Source organism: Caloenas nicobarica, chromosome 3, assembly GCF_036013445.1.
Source record: "Caloenas nicobarica isolate bCalNic1 chromosome 3, bCalNic1.hap1, whole genome shotgun sequence".
Classification (NCBI taxonomy): domain Eukaryota; kingdom Metazoa; phylum Chordata; class Aves; order Columbiformes; family Columbidae; genus Caloenas; species Caloenas nicobarica.
The window spans coordinates 84,680,887-84,703,265 of record NC_088247.1 but is presented as its reverse complement, the minus strand read 5'-3'; the positions used below and the strand labels follow the sequence as shown (position 1 = coordinate 84,703,265).

General features: G+C 40.9%; 2 protein-coding genes across 7 annotated transcripts in view; one reads left to right on the top strand and one right to left on the bottom strand.

The window, feature by feature from the left end:
- SPAST (spastin) overlaps positions 1 to 7,472 on the bottom strand; it is a 36,162-nt gene extending 28,690 nt beyond the window's left edge. For 2 of the 6 annotated variants that reach the window (XM_065630926.1, XM_065630930.1), the window contains exons 1-3: positions 6,949 to 7,472; positions 3,018 to 3,104; positions 1,654 to 1,737 (exon numbers count right to left, since the gene is read on the bottom strand). In XM_065630926.1, coding sequence (XP_065486998.1) covers positions 1,654 to 1,737; positions 3,018 to 3,104; positions 6,949 to 7,354 — 577 coding nt within the window. In that variant the 5' untranslated portion in view covers positions 7,355 to 7,472. The remainder of the gene's footprint in view (positions 1 to 1,653; positions 1,738 to 3,017; positions 3,105 to 6,948) is intronic. The other 4 variants (XM_065630928.1, XM_065630931.1, XM_065630929.1 and 1 more) reach the window with 3 other exon arrangements.
- A 3,463-nt stretch (positions 7,473 to 10,935) lies between these two features.
- Positions 10,936 to 16,121, top strand: DPY30 (dpy-30 histone methyltransferase complex regulatory subunit). Its single transcript, XM_065632168.1, has 5 exons — positions 10,936 to 11,055; positions 11,556 to 11,627; positions 11,713 to 11,760; positions 12,962 to 13,104; positions 15,891 to 16,121. Exons 2-5 carry the CDS (start codon positions 11,592 to 11,594, stop codon positions 15,961 to 15,963), a joined length of 300 nt encoding a protein of 99 aa, XP_065488240.1. The 5' UTR covers positions 10,936 to 11,055; positions 11,556 to 11,591; the 3' UTR covers positions 15,964 to 16,121.
- The last annotated feature ends 6,258 nt before the right edge of the window (positions 16,122 to 22,379 follow it).

Here is a 22,379-nt window from a genome sequence, read left to right as displayed (position 1 = left end):
CCTCTTCCTTTCTAAAAGGCAGATTACTTCACTTTCTCTTTTCTGTCCAAATTTTGCTCTCAGGTACATTGATTGAGGCAGATTCTTAGTGCAAAGTACTAAATGACTGATAATTTCAAAGTAAAAATTTGCCATATTTGACTTATGCAGTGAGCACTATTCTAGCGGATTTTCTTTCAATCTGCACTCTGAATCAAGAATACAAACAGCATGTGATCACACATTCTGGTAGTAAAGATGAACATACCAGCTTGACTTCAACTTTAGTTTTTCTGCAATGTTTATCCTTTTTATCATTTCATGCAGAGCACAGCAAGTAAGCCACTTACCAACATCACAAGTGCTACTACAATAACACAAGCATGGATGAAGCATTACCCCAAAAATACAGACATTGCTACTTCAAGGTTTAAAGAACAGTAAATTTTTTAAAGAAATCCTAGTTACTTGCAATTAGGATGTCAGCAACAAGCCATACCTTACCAAAGATTGCTAGCATGTAACCACTTTCACTCTTTTGTCCCCTGGTTTATATTACCTCTAGAAGTCAGCCTTTAATCCTACTGAGTTGAAAATCTTTTCTGCATGTACTAAGGTTCTAACGACAAACGTGCTTAATAAAGCACAAAAGCCAGAAGCCTCTTCACCCTATGTTCCCTTCACTTTTTTTCAAAAAGAACTAAGGACACCAGGAATTCCAGGGAAACAGAAGAGATTCACTTTCTTGAGGTTGTCACAACTTCCCTGTCAACCACCAGTCAAGACCACAGAATAACAAAATGTTAAGAAAGAGAACATGCGTTTTCCTGTCTGCTCCATATGCTCCTAGGGAGGAAGCTAGTAGAACTCAAAACAACACAGGGCAAGATTAAAGCTGCAAATACGCAAGTTAAACTCAAGTATATTTATCAGTTCTCCCTTAAAGAGCAATTTAAAAAAATGGTCTTTGTTTTCATTTTACTGTCTGAAGTGAAAGCATTTCCAAAGTTCTCAATTTAGAGGATGCACTACACAAAGTCGTGGGTTTGTTGCTTGATCGGGGGGAATCTTTATCATGCACATTAAGATGCCATTTCCAATCCTGCCTGGTTTACTTTGGCCATTAAGAGCTTACATACAACACTTAATTTTGATAAAACTATAACTATACTACACTATCCTTCTGAAAATAAGTGTTCTTACCTGGTAATCTTAAAATAGAACACTACTAGATAAAAATTATGGGAATTCAGATTTCACAACTTTACAATATATGTAATGCTAAAGAATTATTATTACATTACACAGCAACAAACAGGAAAATTGTTATGTGACAGGAGAAACACAGAAACATAGAAAACATAAACTAACTCCAACACGAGTTAGTAAAAACTTCTGCAGTTTACAAGTCAAGCATGCTACGATATAAAGACTTCTCAGTTACTTTTACACCTATTTCTTAAGGCACAGGGAAGCGGGTCATGAGATTCCAATTTCAATATCCATCAACAGCATTGAAAAAAATATTACCTACTCTCAGCTAAAAAAACAAACTTAAAAGACTCTAAACAATGACTTCACTTTAAAAATCAAAGTAATATTATAGAAGAATGCATTACATGAAGTTGTGCAAATAATTACAAACTTTCCAAAGTCATGAATTGTAACTGGTACCTAAAAGCTGCAAGCGATCCTTGGCCATTGCCAAATTTGTCATCATTTTAGACTGCAGACGTCGAGCCCGTTCACACTGATCACCTTACAAAGAAAAATCAATGTTAAAACACAATTTGGTAAATTAACGTTTTTAAGTGCTAAAATACTGACACCCAGCCTTTCCTCCTCTTCCACCCCTTACTATCCTCTCCACTAAGGAACACTATTGCAAAACTAATGAAAAAATCCTAAAGTTTTCTATTTAATCAAGAATTTAAAGTTGGTTGACACTATCTGCTTTACAGATATTGTTCACAGAGTGGTGGGAACACAAGCATTGCTTTGCATATGCTCTAACATTTCATGCTGACCTAATATATGCTGTTTGCCACTGCATTTTTCTAAGCAGAAGTTGAATAAAAAATATTTTTAAAAAGCTTGAAAAGTGACTGAGAGGCAAGTACGATGTAAAATAATTCACTTTGGCAAAATTAACAGATTTAAATTCAGTTGACTGTGTCCCTTCACATCTCAAAACACAGAGAATTACAGACATTAATATCACACTTCCTAAAAAATAATGTCTGTTCGAGTCAGGCTTTTTTTTTTTTTTTTTTTTTTAACTGTGCAGTTTAGACAGGTATCAAATGCCACTGATATTGCTGCTTAAGTAACATGTCACCATACACTGTTCACAAACATTTCTAAACATAGCTGAGGAACAAAACAGCGATCTGCAAAAGCAGTCACAGGTTTGGGTTTTCTTTGGGGGGGTGAGTGGTTATTATTACTATTACTTTGATAACAGAAATTCTTAGCAAATCCTTCACTACACCTGTTTTTCTATGGTACATACCTGCTTCTACACTACATCTTAAAATGTTTCCATATACACAGATAGTTTTCTTTCTTTGGTGCAAATGTTCATTTTTTTGGCATAACCTATTCAGAAACACAATGCTAGACCATCCCAAATTGGGGTGTTTCTTTTTTAGATACACTGAAGGGAATATAAAATTCCACATAAGTGAGAACACGAACCGTCAACTTCAGCAAATCAAATCAGAAGTCAATATTTTGGCATTCCCATTATATAAGAAATCAAGTGTTTTACTTTAGAATTTTAATGTACTGCTCACAATTTTAGATGGTCTGAAAATATTTAGAGCAAGATTTGCATGTGTAATAGACTGGAACATTAAGGTAGAACAGAGAAATGGACCAGTGCTCACCTACAGCTAAAACAGGAATAAGAAATACTCCTATGAATGAATGCATGCAGCAGACCATTCCTAACAACTACCATTTTTAGCAATATTGATTCCTCACTTTGAAGAAGTCATAAACCAAAATCTTTTCCACAAAACTCATAACTGGCTTACCTTTACCAATTACTAAGACAGCTATTCCTTTTTCCAGTTCTTCAATTCCTTTCTTATACCATTCAACAGCTTGTTCCTTTTGTCCTGCTTAAAAAGGAAGTTAACCCATTATTTTCTGTAATGAATTAAAGCTTAGAAATGGTTCCATATAATGTTGCATAAAACAAGTAAGAGAAAGGAAGAGATATTTGAACAAAATTCTACGATTTAAAGAAACACTTAAAGGGACACTGTCAACTTTATATCTACTTAGTTCCAAATAAGCTTTTCTATTAAAAACAGGTACTAGACCAGCCTCAAATCACTTTTGCCTGTCTTATGAACACTTCTCCATCTCCCCAATGCCCCTCTCCCCCCACAAAAAAAACAACCCACAAACACATGACACCAACGCAAACACAAAAAAAGGTAAAATAGCTAGCTTACATATGTATATTCATCCACAACAGAAATGGTGAAATTAACCGTTTTTCTTTCTGGAACATCAAATTGAGACAAATCCCTTAATCTTACAGTGATAACTAATACCAAAGTAAGATTAGAAGCACAGAAACTCCACAAGAAAAGCAACGGCTTTAAGATACCACAGGAGTGAGACACAAGACACTTTTTCTCTGGTTAACTTTTGTACAGAGCCGCTCATTTGTCATGGGGTTATTTCTTTGTTCATCCCATCAGGAAACTGCCATATTGTAGGTGTGTGTCAACATTCACATGAAGTACAATACATGTGCACCTCTGTACCAACAACGTCCTAGACAGATATTACAGCAAATACAACCATCAACAGGCCTGTGCCTCACCTATCCTATCTGACACCATCACAGCAAATAACCTGTTGAAGAGATGAATATCTACTTCATGGTGCTCCCCTTCTATAAATACTCTGCATTAAAAAGACACTTGCCTCCACACAGAAACATACTTTTACAAGGTAGCTATGTCACACTAAGCATGCCTGCCACACAGGAATACAGTACCTTAGATATTACATTTTAAATCTGATTAGCATTAACAAGCTGCTAGTGCTAGAAAACACAAAAACGCCTAGAATGAAACCTTCAGATATCATTACCCAAGTTTCAGAAGAGGTAACGTTTCACAAAACTATTCTATTCCTAAGTGCCAACCCATTACCAGTGATTGTGTTGCTTCTACACTCAAATCTTTTGATAACTTCAGTCCCAAACCTATTTTCTAGCAAATTTTAGTGTCAGTAAAAATATTTCAATACATTTCTAGAATCCGCTGAAGGGTTTTCTCTTGTTCCTTGATCCTCTCTGTAGCGTGTTTTTTTTCTTTAAGCTTCTCCCCATCACCTATACAAATAGTTTCAACTGCAGTGTAAATAATACTGATCATGGCTACTAGAAATAAAATTTGAGATGGTTCCAGCCACCTCTGCTATTGCCCAAAGTGCTTTGCTGTTCTGAAGAGCGGTTGTGAACATACCAAGGTCATCATTAAAATCTCATTTCCACCTTCTTAACTGGTGAAGTTTTAAAAGCAATATACCAAACCCAGCTGTTTGCAAAGGTAGTGCTCTGAACTGCACAGAACGGTTTACTAGTTCTCAGTGATTGAGACACACAATAAAAAACTCACATTCCTTAGAAGTCATTAATTTGCTGTACTGAGTCTGGTTGGGATGGAGTTAATTTTCTTCACAGCAGCCCCGATGGTGTTGTGTTTTGGATTTGTGACTAAAACAGTGTTGATATCACACCAATGTTTTGGCTATTACTGAACAGCACTTGCACATTCCCAAGGTTTTCTTTTTCCCACTCTAGATCCCCAGCAAGTAGGCTGGTGGTGCACAAGAAGACAGGAGGGGACACAGGCAGGATGACCGACCCAAACTGGCCAAAGGGATATTCCACAATGTGTAATATCACGCTCAGCAATAACACCTTGGGTGGAAGAAGAACACGGTGCAGGCTGTCTTCTAAGGCAGCCGTTGCTCAGAGACTGGCTAGGCATTGGTAAGCAATTGCCTTTGCATCACTTGCCGTCCCCCCACCTCTTTCCTTCACTTATTAACATGTCTTTACGCTGAATTGCAAGTTTTCTCACTTGTGCTCTTCCTGTTCTCTCCCCTGTCCCACTGAGGGGAGTAAACAAGTAGCTACGTGAGTGCTCAGCTGCTGGATGGGGTCAACCCATCACACCACAGGTGCCTTCCCAGTCCCTGGAAAGGATGTTAAGCTTGATTTTGAAAATATCAAAACAAGAATATTAATTTCCCAATAATTCAGAAGCATAAAAATTACCAGAAGTGCTATCATAATTACTTAAGTGTCCATAGCTTCCAGAACAGCAAAAACGCCATATAATTAACAGGATATTAAGATAATCCCGAAATCCTACAATTTCACATAGTATCCCTAATAAATTGTTTTCTGTTAGAAGTTACAAAAAATTGTTTGCATATCAAATAAATTCAAAGGTATGCATGTACTCCAGTAAAAACAGATAAGCAAATAACAAAGGCATGCATTAAAACAAAGTGAGTTCTTTCTCAGTGAAATTAATATTGCATTTGCAGGCCTGTAACACCTTTGCAACTGCTTGTGCTAGCAAAGATTTTTTTTCCTACTAGAGGTATGACCTGCATAGCTAATTAATATATGACAACTCTAAAAATATCCATAAAGCAAGTCCATGATTAAAATCAGTATTTGAAGGCTTACCCTTCAAACTACCAACAGTTATAAGCCACAACAGTGGCAAAGGCACCTGATAATTTAAGACTCAGCTACTCTTCACAGAGCAATCATCAACTAGACTGAAGTTCTAAGCCACCTCACCTTCTTTCATGCTTTGCTCCTATGACCCTCAATGCCCTTATACTGTACATCTATTCTAAACTAACCTTGCTGCACATGGTGGGTTTCTTCTCCCAGAGCTTACCCTTGCCACTCCCAAATAGTCAACGCAAAGCAAGAGACATCCTTGCTTATACGGTGCTCTCGGCATGTAGTTTCTATTGAAGGCCTATTCCTACATTTTAACCTCATCCTCTAGGATAGCAGTTTCACTAAAGCTCAAATCAAAGGGTATAATAAGGTATTCTGATGTTTCCAGAGAATTTTAAAATCCAGCACAGCATGCTCCTAAGGATGCTGACAAGAGTTGTGCTGCTGCATTTGGACTAAATGGCTAAATCAAATGCACTAGCCATTGCTCCTTTTTTTTTTAATCCTCTAGACAGAAAAAAAGAAATTCTCACTCTTGTGTTTTATTTAATCGAACCTTAAGCATCCTCCTTAACATCCTGTAGTCACAGCGACAGTTTTTTTTAAGAGTAAGCATCTCAAACAGTTTAAGAACAATATTTTCAAAAAACAACTGCCAAAAAATATGAATAAATATTTCTTTCCTTAGAAGTCGGATTACTGCAAATGGGTAGTTTGAGCGCTAGGTCTCCTGAAGACTCACTTCAACACTTCCAGCACTTGTGAGACAGCACATTAAAGGATGCACCCTTATTATTGTCCCTGGTGCTTTTGTTGTTCGGGTGGCCTGGTTAAACCCAAAGCTAGCTACAGTCACACCCCCCGATTTTTAATCGCCTCACCCACACCTCCGCATGAACAGCTTTAAAGTTACCAGGGTGAAATGCAAAGCTTTGCTTTGCGTGAGGAATGAGCCCGAGCCGCGGTTTCTGGCTCCAACCCGCGCCCGCGGGGCCGGGCCGGGCCGGGGGTGCGGGGGTAACCGCACACAGACAGCGGCACGCAGCTCGCCCTCCCGCACGGATCCTTCGCAAGCCCTGTTCTCGCACAAGCGGGTGTTGCTTGTTCTTAAGCCAAGGCGGCAGCCCCGGTCTCCTGGCGCACGGCCGGCAGGCCCTGCCCTCGCTCCCTCCCGACCCCAGCCGGCTCGGCCCGCCTCCCCCCGCGGCCCGGGGCGGCCGCCGGCGCTGCCTTACCGCTCTCGTCCTCGTCGATGCGCAGCGCCATGGAGATGCACTCGAAGGCCCGCTTGTGACAGGCCCGCACCGTCTCGGGCGCCCCGCCGGGCTCGGGCGCGTCGCCGACTCCGGCCCTGCTGCCCTTGGCGGCCATGAGGGCGCCGCGGGAGAGGCGCTCGCAGAGCCAGGCGAAGAGCAGCCCGAGCTGGAAGGCGACGAAGCGGAGCAGGGCGAAGGCGGCGAAGAGCGGGTACGAGAAGTAGTACAGGTTCCGCTTGTGGGGGGACGCCGCTGCCGCCGCCCCCGCCGGCGGCACTGGGGGGGCCGGCCCGGGCGGCGAGGAAGGGGAGGCCCCGGCGGCCGGGGGCGCGGAGCTGGAGCCGGCTGAGCCCTTCTTTTTCCCTCTGCCGCCCGGAGAATTCATTCACCGCCGTCGCCATAACCCGCTGCCAGGGACTGACAACAACCGGCCATGGCGGCGGAGACGCCCCTTTCGCTCGGCCCCGGGGGAGGAGTGCGCTGCGGCCCTCGCCGAATGGGGGGCGGCGCCGCAGCGCCCGCCACAATAGCAGGCGGGGATGGCGCCGCGGGGCGCCTACAGCTCCCAGCGTGCCCCGGGGCGGGCGGCGGCAGCGCCTCGCTCCGCACGGCTCGCGCGGTGCACGCTGGGAAGCGTAGTCCCGGGCCGGAGAGGCGGGCCGTGGCCGCGGCGGCCGCAGCGCCCGGTGTGGTCTCCGGTGGGTACCCCGGCGGGAGGGAGGGCGGCGCTGGCAGGGGTGTGCTCCGCGTCCTGGCAGCGCTGTGCCTGGGGAGCATCAGCCCGCTGCCGCCTTGACCGAGGCCTGTAGATTTCAGTGCATTGAAACACACCGACTGGAAAGACGATGAATAATTTAATAAAATTAATTATTCTGACTGGAGTTGCAGCCCGCCCTACAGGCAGAATGCAGCTCGGGTACCTCACATCATGCCCCACAGGCAATCATGTTTAGAGGCAGATGAGGAGGGTTCGGGGAAATTTCCTCTTTTCTAAAGTCACAGGCCTCTCAGAGAGTGCAACATCCAGTAATTAGTGCATCATCCCCCCCACCAGCTGCCCCCGAGAGAATATTGTCTAGTGCTTTGTCTGCTCCACATTTCTGTAATGGAAGTGACAGACTGTCTCCTCACATGGAGGAAACAAACATAGTTGAACATACATTATAGATACATCATTTTAGAAAAAAAGTCTCAACTCTCTTTCCACCCTCATTGCAAATATGAATGCCCAGTTGTCCCAGCCACTGTTATCAATTATTTGCCCAACTATAATATTTAGTTATTTGAGTCTTTCTTGATGAGACAGATCCTCCAGCTCCCTACTCTTGATTATTTCAAATCTTAAAATGCTTTGGTACACTTGGTCTAGCAAACAAGGGGAGGCACCCACACACCAGGACTCCCACGTTCTGTTCCCAGGTTTGCTACCGCCATATTCAGTGCTATAGCAAACCCCTTCCTCTGTCCTTCAGTCTTCCCCCCCCACCCTTTTTATTTTTTGGTTTTGTTTGCCCGTTGGGTTTTTGTTTTGCATTGTTACATCCTCGCCGTTCTACAAATAAAATATCAAGCACTACTGATGTTACATTAGACAGATCACCTCTCTCCTACACCCCAGAACTGCATACAGTAGCCCAGACCATCCCAAAAGTACAGAAAGATGCTATGAATTAATTCAGTGTACCAGCTAGCTTCCACAGTTTATAGAAAGAAATTGGGGGTGGTAGGGTGTGTTAATTAAAAGGATATGCCGAATTGAAACCACTAGTTTCCCTGGTGTTTATTGTCTTTTCCTATAATACTATAAAACAACTGTTTTTCTTCTTGTTTGCTTATGCCACATATATTTCTAGTACAGAAAGTTCCCCTGGTAACATGTATTTTTTCTTTTAATGACAGAACCAAGTATTAGTTTTCTTACTGTATAAAATACAAATTTTTATTAACATGTAAAATACCGTAAGCATATAGCCTAAAATAACTATTCATGACCTAAAACAATTATTAGACAGAGACAGTAAGCCTGCCCTTCAGCCAGTGCACCATGAAGCTGCTCATCCCACTGTTGGACAACTTGTCCAGAAAGATGCTGTGAGGGATGGTACCTCCTGTATTTTATGAGCCCTCAACGTGGTGTCTCAGCAAAAGGTTTTGGAACCAAAGCAGACAAGCACCACAATCACAGGAATTAGGAAGGTGCAACTACTCTGACATCACAGCTTACCGTTGCACAGAAGGTCCAGTTAGGAAATGTTTTCTAACTCCCAGCACATTATAGCAAAAGCTGAACACAACAGAGAATGTATGAAAGGGGAAACAGGAGGCTAGGAGTAAAAGCATTAGTTTTCCTTGGTAGCCATTGCTACAACAAATTCAGGTATTCTACATATAGTTCTAGCAACAACATTTTAGAGAATATTATGAAAAAATAGAACTTCAAAATGGGATTAACAACTTATACCACTTCACATTAAGATTTATAGTCCGGTTCTAAGTTTTAGAAAAAAAAAAAATCTCAGGTTTTTGCCTTCTGTGTTTTCACCTAGCTTCCTTGACACCATCTAAGGTTGCCAGAACTAGGTATGTGAATTGATACAAAGACAGCTACATTTGCAGATCCTTCAGTTGCGTATCAAATCTGGGACTGACTGCACCACAGTTTTTGAGCCTGCTTATCACACTGATAACACTGTCAGTTCTGTAAACGTTATTTCAAATTCACTGATGTAAACACACTTCATTACAATCCTATTATTACATCAGAGTATAATCTAAGAACATGGCATTTGGTTATTTGTCTACATTGCTGTTCTTTTAAGAGCATCAGCTACATCATTCATATGCATTGTTGTCACTGCAGCAAGAAAAAAGAAACAGACCAATTGTTGTAAAACAACAAAAAAGTTTATTTTCTCAAAAAAAACCCCACTACAGGAATATAACTACTTTCTCAAAAATAAGAAGGTTCTAAAGGCCTTTTAAATCCACCAGCACAAGTGATGTTACCACACATAGAATTCCCAAAGGAAAAAAAAAAAAAAAAAGAAGTCAGGCATAGATTTTCAAACACTGGTGCAATTTGTAGCAGCACAGCAACAAAGAAGCAGTAGATTTTTGATTTCTTGATAGCTTCGTGTGAAGACATGATTATTAAGGCTGACACAGAGAAAGCTGAGCAGCTGCATTTTTCTTAACACAAAGACAACTAGGCAAAATTTATAGCCAACATTGTTTTGCAATCTGTACTCTACAGAGTTCTGAAAGCTTATTTCACTAACAAACCCCCTTTTCAGTCCAAAGTTAGCTTCAGCAAAGTTATTTTGCATAAACATCGCAGTGAACTCCTCAGATGTCAAACTGCATTGATTAGAGGTAGGTTTCTGTACCACAAAACTTTCAAAGGACAGTGTTTTTCAAAGGCTTGCTTGGAGAACAGAAACACTCCACCAGTTTTAGTTCAGACAGGGTGCCTACAAGCAGAATTAGCTGCCTGCTCTCCCACACCAGGCCTTAACCAAGGCTCCTCGGGTTACACCTCAAAACGGTTAATAGAAGTCAGGACAGAGCCTCTGCTTCGGTGAGGAAAATTACCTTATTTTAAATGAGGAAAAAAAAAAAGCCTCAGTCAGAGCCGCTTGGCGTAATACCGACTACCTTATCAGACGCCCCAAACGCGGACGGAGACCGGTCAGGCCATGCCCTGCGACCGGTACCCTCTCCTCAGCCAGCAGCCCCTCTGCCTCCTCTCTCTAACGGTTGAAAAACCGCCGCGCGACCCGCACTGCCCAGCGAGCCGCCTCCACGCGCCCACCCGCCAATGGGGAGGAGGCTGAGAAGGCACGAGGCCCCGCCCAGCGATGACATCACTCAGCGGCCGCTCGAACCTCCCCTCTGTTTTCCCCCTCCCCGCAGGCCGGCTCCCAGGGGTGGGCGGGGCCTCGCCCGCGCAGGCGCAGTTCGTCGGGGTTAATCGGCTAAACGCGACCGTTTCACTTACGTGAAAACAATTTACGACAGCTCCGCCAGCGGGTCTGGTTGCTGTGGAGAGTCTGCAGGTGCCCCGCCGAGCCCCGGTCACGCCGGCAGGTGAGAGCAGCGCTGGGGGAAGCGGGGTGGCCGCCTCTTCCCCGCGGGGCGGCGCGGTGCGGCGGGGCCCCAGCCCGGCCCCAGCCCGGCCCCGCCGGCGGCGGGTCCCCGGGCACCGGCGCCGTGGGACGGCGCGGCGGGCAGGCGTGCGGGAAGGGGGAAAAGAAGGAAGAAGGGACGGAGGGTGTCTCCGCCTTCCCGCGGGCGCTCCCGGCCGGGCAGGGGAGCGGACCGGCGCTTGGGGCTGTTGTTTAAATGACGAATGCCGCGTTTTGTAATCCCGGTGCCGTTTTCTTCAGCGGGTGTAACGCGAACCTGAAGACGCTTCTCGGTTCAGTGTGCGGGAAGAACGCGCACGAGTTTGGCAGCGGGGGAGCGCAGAGTAACTCCGTTTGCTCTCTAGTAACCGCGCCTTAGTAACCAAGTGATGCAATATCCCTCAGCTAACATTTGTCTTCATCTCAGCCTGCTGACCTGTTTTTTTTTAACTGCTTTCCAAGATTACTGTACGTCCAGCAAATTCCACTTTTCTCAGCATGGAGGCAGAACAGATTATGGAAGGACAGCCTCAGGTAATGCAAAAAATGTTTTACGTGCATCATGCTACATCTGTAAAAAGGAGCATTTCCACTTTGCTGACCATGTGTTATTTTACAGGTTCCAGAAAATCCCCATTCTGAATACGGTCTCACTGAAAATGTAGAGGTAACAAAGATTTTGTCTTGAGTCCAACTTCAGCAAATGTAATGTTCCCGAGAAAGTTAGATGGAAACTAAACCAAAAGATACTAGTGTTTTGCATAACTGGCTGTTAACTAATATATTTTATGTTGTGTTGCTTGCATTATACTAAATGGTACTGAAGTACATAATGAATATCTTAGCGAGGTGGGGTTTCTTGGAAGTATGTGATGTTCCATTAATATGCCACAAAAAGTCAGCCAGACTTTTATTACAGGGAGGGGAAAAGGAGAAGTTGCTGGGATTTCTGTAAAAGTATCAAAGGGAAGATTTCTTTTAATATTCTTGTAAGTAGAAATACTGTATTGGAATAATCCAAGCTGTCTTTAATTATGCTGAGAAAAAGTAGGTACAATCTGTTGTCTCCACTGTTGGTAGCAGTGTGAGTTAGAATAATAAGTATATGACATTTGTTTACTCTTCCTCATTAAAGCCTTAAGTCTCCCTTCATTATAAGCTTCTACTCTATGCAAAGCGTTTGCAGAAACTTTTTTAAAATGTCCTTTGCAACTGTTCTCTCTGATAACTGCCTGCCCGTACGTTTCAGCTTCCACTACAGAACCAGAACACATTGGATATGTTGGTCCCATATGGGTAGATGCGTGTATGTTGTGTTGAGCACCTTTGGTTTACTGACAGTGGCAGGGTGTCCTTTTTGAACTACAGTTAATGGTGTAAGGTGATTCAGCACTTCTTGACCAAAAGGCACCTGAAAGCATTTTGTGTATGTTTTCTTAAGTCTTCCATCTGTGCTTTAATACAGCACAGTCTCAAAGTGCTTGAATTTTAACAGAGTCTCCTCTGTCAGACTTCACCTGAATTTCTAGTGATTTTAACATTTTGTGTTAGAAGTGCATGCATACAGGAACCATTTAACGGGGACCACTCTTGTTAGTCGTCATTCCTGTCTCAATGGTGTGTCTTCTGTTTTGGAAAACGTATGACTTCCTAACAATGTTTCTCCCAAACATATGAATTTAACAGAAGGCTCCTCTGGATTAGATTTTTGTGCAAGGAAGAATATGCACTTAAATATTCTTACAAGATGTAAAGAAGTTATGGCCTGTGAATTGCAGAGAAATGGGTGCTTTGCACTCACACCTCAAAGTAGATGTGTCTGCTATTAGCAATGTTCACTCACTTTTTCTTTCTTTTTTCTACTTTAGAGGATAGTAGAAAATGAGAAAATAAATGCAGAGAAGACAGCAAAGCAGAAGGTTGATCTTCAGTCACTACCCACACGTGCCTACTTGGATCAGACAGTTGTACCTATTTTGCTACAGGGACTTGCTGTTCTTGCAAAAGAGAGGTAAGATGCTCCAATATTCCTTCTGTTCTTAAGAAAAACGTAGGTCTCAAACTTGGGTAGTATGTCACTTGTTCAGTGACCTTGCACACCAGATGTGGTTTTGCTAGTTTGCTAGTTGTAAAAAAGTCGTTACAACAGGTTTATGAACTGATGGTTACTATGATGGGCCATGCAGGACATGTTCCTCACTTAGGTGCATATGGCGTGATAAGAGTTATTGAATTTGTAATCTCACAACAAGGTATGCTACTGCAAATGTTTCGGACTGATTATTCTAAATTTTGTCACATAATTCACCTTATAGAAGCAAGGCAAGAAGTTGTTCTAGTTTTGAACAAGATTTTTGTATGTGAAATTGTAGAGAGTTCTGCTTGCCATTTGAAAGAAAGACAGACCAACCAATCGGGCCTGATGTGCATCTTTGTTGGAGATTAAAACGCTTTCTAAAGGATGAGGCTGTCAACTCACTAAGAAGCAAAATGATAGTTTATCCTTTAAGTAAAGATTATGCTATAAAGATTCCCCAAATCTCTTATCAGTCAATGTAGAAGGGTATTGTTTAATAATAGCAAACAGTAGTTCATCTTATCCAAATGAATTTCTAGCCTTTTGGTATATCCGAACTACTGGTGAGTCATACCGCATGTAACCATTTCTCAGTTTTGCCAAGATAACATTATCAAAAGCTGGTATGGATGACCATAATCACACCGCAGTATCTACAGCCAGAACAACCATCAGCAGTGTCTTAACCTCTGAAGGAGCTGTGAATTTGAACTGCATTGTACAGACAGCTAATAAGGCAAAAGAGCACCTAGGAAGGTGTGGACACCTGAGTGTACAGACCTTCCATCGACATCTGTTGGAGTTCTGCTGCAGACTTAATGTAAAAGACAGCCTTGAGTTGGATACCCAGTACTTACAGTCTGCATACTTGTGCTACACACAAAGCAGACAAACTTTTTTTTTTCTTTTAATCTTTCTTCACTATGGAAGGAGCTGTTCTTTATGGGCACTCATCACAGGAGTGAAATTGGAACATTAATAGAAGAGGTTGGGGAACGTATAGGAAAAAACCTAACAATATCAAACTGCCAAGGTCCAACTGGCTATTCAGTTGAGCATATTAAAACCTCAGGGGTGCCAAAGCTGAACTGCCAGCGCTGCTGTATAATCTTCTGCTTAAAATTGAACTGCAAAATAACTAATGGATGTTAATTTTTTTTCTAAGGAATATAGAGATGTTAGCTCAATACAGCCGATGACTGTGCCTCAAATTCAGTGGAAGTTGTCTTCCAAGATAGTGAGCATATGGATAAATGACATACTTGGGAGGAGTTGACACAACTTATGTCAGGGCTCCTAAGTCTTTTGGAGTTCACTGAAGGAGTCAATGAGGACACATAAACACAAATCTAGTTTAGACAGTCTGCTTGAATTTCCAAAAGGTTTCTGGCACAGTCATTCACTAATGCTTTTAAAAAGAGTAAGTTACTGTGGGATTAATGAAAAAGCCTCTATATGGACAAGGAACTGGTTGGAAGAGGATAGAAGTAAACAGTGAATTTTTATGGTGAAATGAGCTTGATACTAGAATCCTGGAAAGGATCATTTATAGCTATTTGAAAAAGTGGCCGACAAAATTTGTTCATGATACTGAGTTTTATTGAATAGGTCGGGGGGTTTTGTTTTTGTTTGGTTTTAGTTGATCGATTGTAAAGTATGGAATGATATCTGTATCAGGACTGACTGGATGATACTTCAACCTGGAAAAGAGATTTCTGAGACACAATATATTAGCAGTCTGTTAAGTCATTAATAGCATGGAGATGCTATATTGGGATGGATTGCTTATTATCTATTCTGATATGGTAATCAAATTAAGCTATGAGGTAGAAAATTCATAAGGAACAAAAGGAGGTGATTCTTCACAGGTTCCATAATTCAGCTATAAAACTTGCATCAGGTTGAGGACATATTGTTTGGGCTCAAGGGGCAACTGGTCAAGGTGGTAGAGGAATTCACCCAGGACTATTAAAGGTGCTAGTTCAGGAAGCTGGTTAACTGTACATGCTTGGGGGCCAAAAAGATGGTCCAGAGAGGTACCTCTGTGCATTTCTTCCATTCTTTATGCTCCTTATAGGCATATTTGCTCACTACCAGGACCTTTGGTCTGACCCAGTGTGGAATAAGTAAGCATGCCATTTATTCTGCAGGCAGAATCCAGATTAGCAGGATTCATGCACTGTAGCTGAAGGAGCTTTTAAAACAAAAACTCCTAGACTAAGGCCAATGATCAGAAGCATGCATTACCGACTACTTGCAAGTTACGACCCTTTTCAAACTTGGGAGTTTTTGTTGTGTTCATTTAAAAAGAAACAGCAGTTACCAGAAACCATGAAAACAGTTCTAATGCAATAACCATTTCAAGAAAATAAAGCAAGAAAGCACTGACAGATTAACTTCAATTTAAATAGCACAAGTTAAAGAAATGGCAAATGCATGTAACTTCTGATAATGTACATACAGTATGCTTACAGAGTATACTCTAGTTGTAGGATTAACTGTATTAGCAATTTAGAATGGTGACTAAGACTCATTAAAAACTTATTCATGAGACATAAACTGGAAATTCACAGGGTAACTTGATAGTTGGTCATCCCTAAATCAATGCTTATGTGTTTGGGAGGAGTTACATTGCTTTTCAGGAAAGATGATTAGTTCTTCAGCTGCCTAATTTTATATAACAAAAAATAATTGCTTTTGATTTACTTTTTTCTTTACAGACCACCAAATCCCATTGAATTTCTAGCAGCATATCTTTTAAAAAACAAGTCACAATTTGAGGACCGAAATTAACTCCATAAAAACGAGGACAATTTGGCTGCTAGACTGAAATGCTCATTTCCCACAATTTTTCTGCTGTAAAATTCCTTTGGAACCATGATGTTGTCTGTCTTAATAGCACAACTTACTTTACCTTTTGAGTTATTTAATAAAGAACACTTTACATTTCATTTGTTTGCTTGTTTTAAACCAGCTATTAAGAGACTTTCAAAATAAAGTATTGAAACTGTACTACTGATGATGAAATTCTGAATAATTCTGTGGGGCTCCATCACCTGAATGCATGAAACAAAGGGGAATAACTTATTATGGGAATCACATGAATAGTAATGTTGATTTTTATACAGCACCCTTCATGTGCAAGGTACCTAAACAGAAGGCAAAGGAATTAAGAACAGTTAGAATTTGAGGATGGATTAAGTAGAGAGGGGAGATGTTGCTTCCGAACACTAGGAAAAGGGTTTAGTTAAAACAATTAGGTTTAGCAGCAGAGCAGATCACCTGCAGACAGTGTCCAGCATTTCAAATATTTATATTAGAGGTGTGCTATTCACTATTTGTTAGATTCTACTGAAATACAGAATAAAGTTTGAAGGGACTTTAAGAGGTTCTGTAATTCTCTGTACTGCTACTCCTAGTTGGAGCATTCTTTCTCTGTCAAAGATAATCCTAATCTATGCAGTAAAATATTAAATCTTCTGATTTTTCCCTCGCCTTAAGTTTACTATCACCACTTTTTGTTATTCCTATTCTTAATGTCTTTGTCTGACCAGCTCTTTTTAATTTTTTCCTGTAGTCTCCTCAGTAGGGGTAAAGGCCACAGGCCTCAGAGTACAATATAAGACGTTGTAACAGAAGACTGGGGATCAGAAGAAAAAGATGGAATTAAGACCGTAAACAACATGCTGTGAAAAAATACCAGCAAATGTTTGTGAAAATATGAATATTGTAGCTAGGTTATTGGTAATGTGTACAGGGACTGCTCACAGCCCTCAGAATTCCCTTTTTTGTTTTCCAAAACTTGTACCAGGGAGCATAATTAATGTTACTCAGTAGCATTGGATATTGGAATGCAGATTAAGCATAGCCCAGTTTTTAATAGACTGGGAGAATTAACATAATTTGACACTTACAGAAATGGTAAATTTGGCTTCCAAGAATTGCTCAGTTAATTGAAATTCTAAATTTTTATTAAAATAAGCTTCAGTATTGCCATCTTACCATTTCCATCTCCATTCTGTGTTTCTTGTTTTACTGCTTTAACATTTACAAGGCTTTAACTGCTTGCTGTTAAATTTGTTGCTGCAAGGGTTGGAGTTTTTTTCTGAATGAGATTAAAGGCTACTTTTTTTGTAATTATGCATAAATTCACAAAAAGAGAGACTTAGGACTCTCATTTGACTGTGTTTGCAGCATATTCATGTCCCCCACTGCACAAAGAATATTTTACCTCAGTTGTGCTGACATCCAGATGACTTCCCTATGGTAATCTGAAGATTTCTTGGTTTTAACATAGCGTTGCTTCTTTAATAGCTAAGATACATGAGCATAAGAGTGGCCAGAAAATAGATCCTTCAGAGGAAAAAAACGTAACTTTTCAATTTTCTGCTAACTTGCAGGGTCTGGAATGAGATCTGGCTATTACTCTTAGTAGGAAGGCTCTCAATCTTTTATATATTTCTTAATATGCTAAGAGGGGAACATTGAACTAGTGTAGTCCAAGAGCAGTAAGATTGGGGGAGGAAAATAAAAAAGCAGGGGTGGGGTGAGGAAGAAACCTGCAAACCCAAACCAAAACCTAAAAAGTTCTATTTTGGAAAACATACAAAAATTGTGGAATGAGATTACTAATTTTTCTGTGTTGTGGTGAACACAGTCTCCATCAAACACTGACACTTTAAAAAGACACTGAAAAGATTTTAACAGCAGTGTTTTGACTTTCTAGAATGAATAATAACATCTAAGTGAAGATGAGAAGACACCATAAAGACTTGGTAGTGCTATTTTTATTGCTAAAGCAGCATTCTGTGTGCTTTCTGCATCAACCCAGAATCTCAAAGGATGAGTCTTTAGGTGAGCTGTCCCTGGCAGCAGCATCCCACCTGCTCAGCTGTTGGAGCCGCTGTTTGGTACACGGTGTCACCTGCTGTTGTCTTCCCATCTCGGCCAGTTCAAGAGAATGAGAGAGACAAGTTGACAAGGTGATGATGTTAGAAGATTCACTACAGCAGCTTTTCCGGGCAGCTTCCTCCAAGAAAATAAGTTGAAATGTTACTAGCAGCAGTGAATTCACCAGCTCTAAGAAAGAAATTTTAGCAATTCTTGCAAGGGCATGACAAGTCAACAAGAAAAGTGCAACTATATTTGTTTGTTAGATTGGATTCACCAATTAGGATCTGCTGCATAGAGAATACTCTGTAACAGGAAGGAGATACAAAATTACTATCTGAATAGTCAGATCATATCCAAATAATCCAATTACCAAAGTTAGGGAAGTAATGATAAAGTCCAAATTTTCAAAGCATTTACTTGTTTTAAACTCGCCCTACTACAAAACAATGCAAATTCGGTGAAGAAACTTGACAGATGTTTGCTACCCCAATTTAACCCAGAAAGAAGTACTATTTTTCCACAGGAAACACGAGTTCTGGGGGCTTAAAGATAAACGTCTTTAATTTTGAAGTACAAATTAAAAACCAAGTGATGTTACATTTAAAAATTAGGAACTCGTCAATAAAATGGAGAATAGATGTAAAGGGCTACAAGTTATTAATAGATGTAGAACAAAAGCTTGAAGAAATAAATGAAAACAGCAACTTTAGATGTATGACAGACCACTGCTAAATAGCTGAAAGCCATTATCTCTTGATTCTTGAACAATTATTTTTCAGTTTTGTCCACACTACCCTAAGTAACCAGGTCAGTATATGCTCTGAAGGGCAATAAAATTAAACAGAAAATAAAATGGAATACCTGGTTAACACCACAGTACATCTTCCAAGATGACTATTTTAGAGCCAATATCCAGAAGTTACTATTCAGTAACTGTGAAAGAATTATCTATGACTCATATGCAGTATTTTGAAGTCTGCCTTTTATAAATGCTTCCACTGTGAACATTGTCTTTTACCTTGAACGGGACAGTAACAGAAGAAAGAATTTCCACAAAAAGCAATTCTGATCAAAGGGTTCTACATCCATGTATTCTGAAGCCTGCTACCACCTAAAAATACAGTTTGACTTGCCAAATCTCTCTTTTTTTTTTTCTTTTTTTCTTTTTTTAATCTCTGATTTATCAAGGGCTTTCTTCAAAACCAGTACAGGTCTCTGAGCTGTCCATTTATTTTATTTTCCGAAGTGCTGTTGCTATTGTAAATGCAGTCTAATCAAAAGAACTTCTCTCTCCTCATCAGACTTTCTAGTAACAAACCAGCTGCTTTCAAACAAATGAAAAATCTGAAAAATTCTGAAAGATACAAGCAGTTGAAACCAATAGGTTAGAAAGGAAACACGAGAAGAATCCCTATGCCTACCATGCTTGATAGAATACAGGTTTTGATTTATTCTTATCATTGTACTAATTATGTAACAAATTATTCTTAGCCAAGCCTTAGCCTGTGTTCCCTATTCTATTTCATAGTCAGAATTCATTTTAAGAGTGACTACCTAGCCTAGATCACAGAAGTACAGAATGCCAGCTGTTACAGAAAGAGGCATTTTACCACGATGAAAAAAAGTATCAGCACTGCTTCTACTAATGTTCACTATTCAAATACAGTTTTAACTGAGGACTTAAAGTGTAAACGCTGTGTGAATAACTACAGGGCAGTTTACAGCAGTGCTAGTGCAACACTGACTATGGATGTATCACATTCCTTTTCCCAACGTGCTTTCCTCTCTCAAAGTTTGTTTTGCAACTCTGCATAATAAGCCAGTTTTTTGAGAGGAGACTAAATTGATAAAAGGCTGTTGGATGGTTGAGAAGTATCTCCTGGAGAGCACATGGCCTTCCTTTTCCTCTGGTGTACACCGAGGAAGATGGATTACAAGATGGACAATTACCCACTGATGTTATCTCAGATGGTGTTATACAGGAAGTGCAGATATTTCCCTTGTAAGGGGGGGACCTGCTTTTAACAGTGGAAGGAAGGACTGATAGAAACAGCAGGTTCCTTGGATGGAGAATGACAGTTTGTAAAGAGAAAAACCTAGAGTAACAGTGGCAGTGAAGAGCTTCCTGAGAAGGGAGGAGACAGGAAGTAGACAATGTGAAAAACATAATAGGAACAAAGGCAAAATAAACCACGTGCAAGAGGAGAACAACAGCAAAAACCAAGAAAGTAACAGACCTTGAAAGCTGCGCCATGTGCCACCCAAGCTGGGCACCAGATGTTACTCAAGGAAAACTGCATGCTAAGGGCACACTAACTGGCAAGTCACTCTTGCCACAATCTGCCTTCATGCTTTTCTTCCAGGTAAGCAACAAACTGCCCACAGATATACACGTGTAGCAGTGGCCTGTGCTTCACGATATGCTGACTTGGGGGATCTGTCCATGCGTTGTGTCAACCTTCCCCTGCACCTCAGGGAAAAATGACTGAAATAGCTCTGAACAGTTAAGTGCTCCTGTTACCTCTCCCTGTACAGTGCTCAGAAGAATTACAGACAAAGCAGGAGGATCTCCCAACCTCAGCCATGCTTCACAGCATTCACTGAAAGCTCAGGCCAGTTTCTCAGCCTGTGGCTAGAACACTTCCATACCTCCATGTTCTGAGCACCAGGAAGCCCAGCATCGCCGTGTTCTATTTAACTGAAGAGCTGCCTGCTTCTCTGTTTCTGCCTCGTTCATTTACGTTATGTGGTACTGAAGGAGTATGTCACCAGCCCTTAGAAACAATCCATGATCAGGAGGTGATAGCTAGAAGTTTAAAAAGAGGAACCCACAAATCACTAAACACTGCTCAGTGGCATTATCTCCACCTGTGATAGGGAACAAAGAAAAAAATCCTACTGTCACCTTTGCCAGAGGAAAACTATGTAGTACTGTAGTACTATGGATGACAAGCTTTGGCAGGAACAGGCAGAAACAGAGGAGGATATCCTCCAGCTTCACTGGGCTCTGGATTGACAGTGCTAGTGGGTAACAGAGGACAGAAACTCAGTAGAAAACAGGCGGCCATGGTGTTTGTGGCATGTGCCACAACCTAAGGATTAGCAAAAAACGCCTGTGCTTTCTGTGACCTGCTGACACTGAGCTGCAATTGTTCCTCTGCATCTATATGGATACTATGTTCACATAAAGTAAAAACTTCATCCTAATCTACACCTAATCTAGGTGAGAAAAATCTACACACAAGGAAATAAAGGTTAATGAGGAAAGAAAAGGAGAAGGAAACTTAAAAAGGAAGCACAAGGAGAAAAGGGATCCAGCCCAAGAGTTATGCAGCAACAACAACAAAATAAAGAAAGGTAGTAAACACAGAAGAAAATATTTATAAAATGTTTTTACTCATTAAACCATCTAGACTACCACTTGGAAGTTCTTATATTTTATTTTCATTGGAGGGAAAGCACTTAGAGAAGTTGAAAGCTCTTCCTCTAAGTGACAAAAAGGAATACCATATAATTAAAAATTATTTTAACCTCCAGTTCTCCTAAAATGTTCCTCCTAGCAGCCTCCTCTAACTGGTCTTCGTGGACTGGGGAACAGTGCAGCTTTAAAATCTTGAACTATATGCTGGCATGACCTTTTTTGTAAGTATATAATCACAACATTTATTTTTCTCAATGGAGTAAAATTTATACTCTGCTGCATTTAGTTAATTTTATTGAGGGATTAGTAGGCTGTTCAGGAACTATTCCCAGTACTGAAGTTTATGTAAAAGATGTGAGAGTCATAAATGGGTATCATAACTGCCAATAGAGTTTTATGTTAAAGCAGTTAGGCAGGATAGTTCTTCCAGTCTAAACAGCAGTTATAATCCACATTAACCTTTTTCAACACACTATTTGTAAAATAACAATGGAATACTCTAAGGACAGATAGAGCAGTGAAGGCTACATAAAATGCTAGACTTTTGCTGAGATAGTCAGGCCCCATTTCCTCATGACAACCCATTACAAATATTAATTGGAGACTCCAGTGCTTATTGCCCCTCAGCTACACTGGGAGGCCAGTGTTGTGGGTGCAGAGGAGGATCCTCACTGATATAAAAATGACATCAGCCATCTCTGCAGCATAAGCCTTTTTGATCTTCAAGACATACTGCAAATAATGCCTTTCTCCTGCTCCTTTCCTTTGTTTTACTGTTAAAAAAAAAAAAACACAAAAAAACCAACAACCAAAAAAGCACACACAAAACCAAACTGAAACAAACACAACCAAACAAAAGCTCTGTATTTTGCATGCATTTTTAACTGGCTGGAGG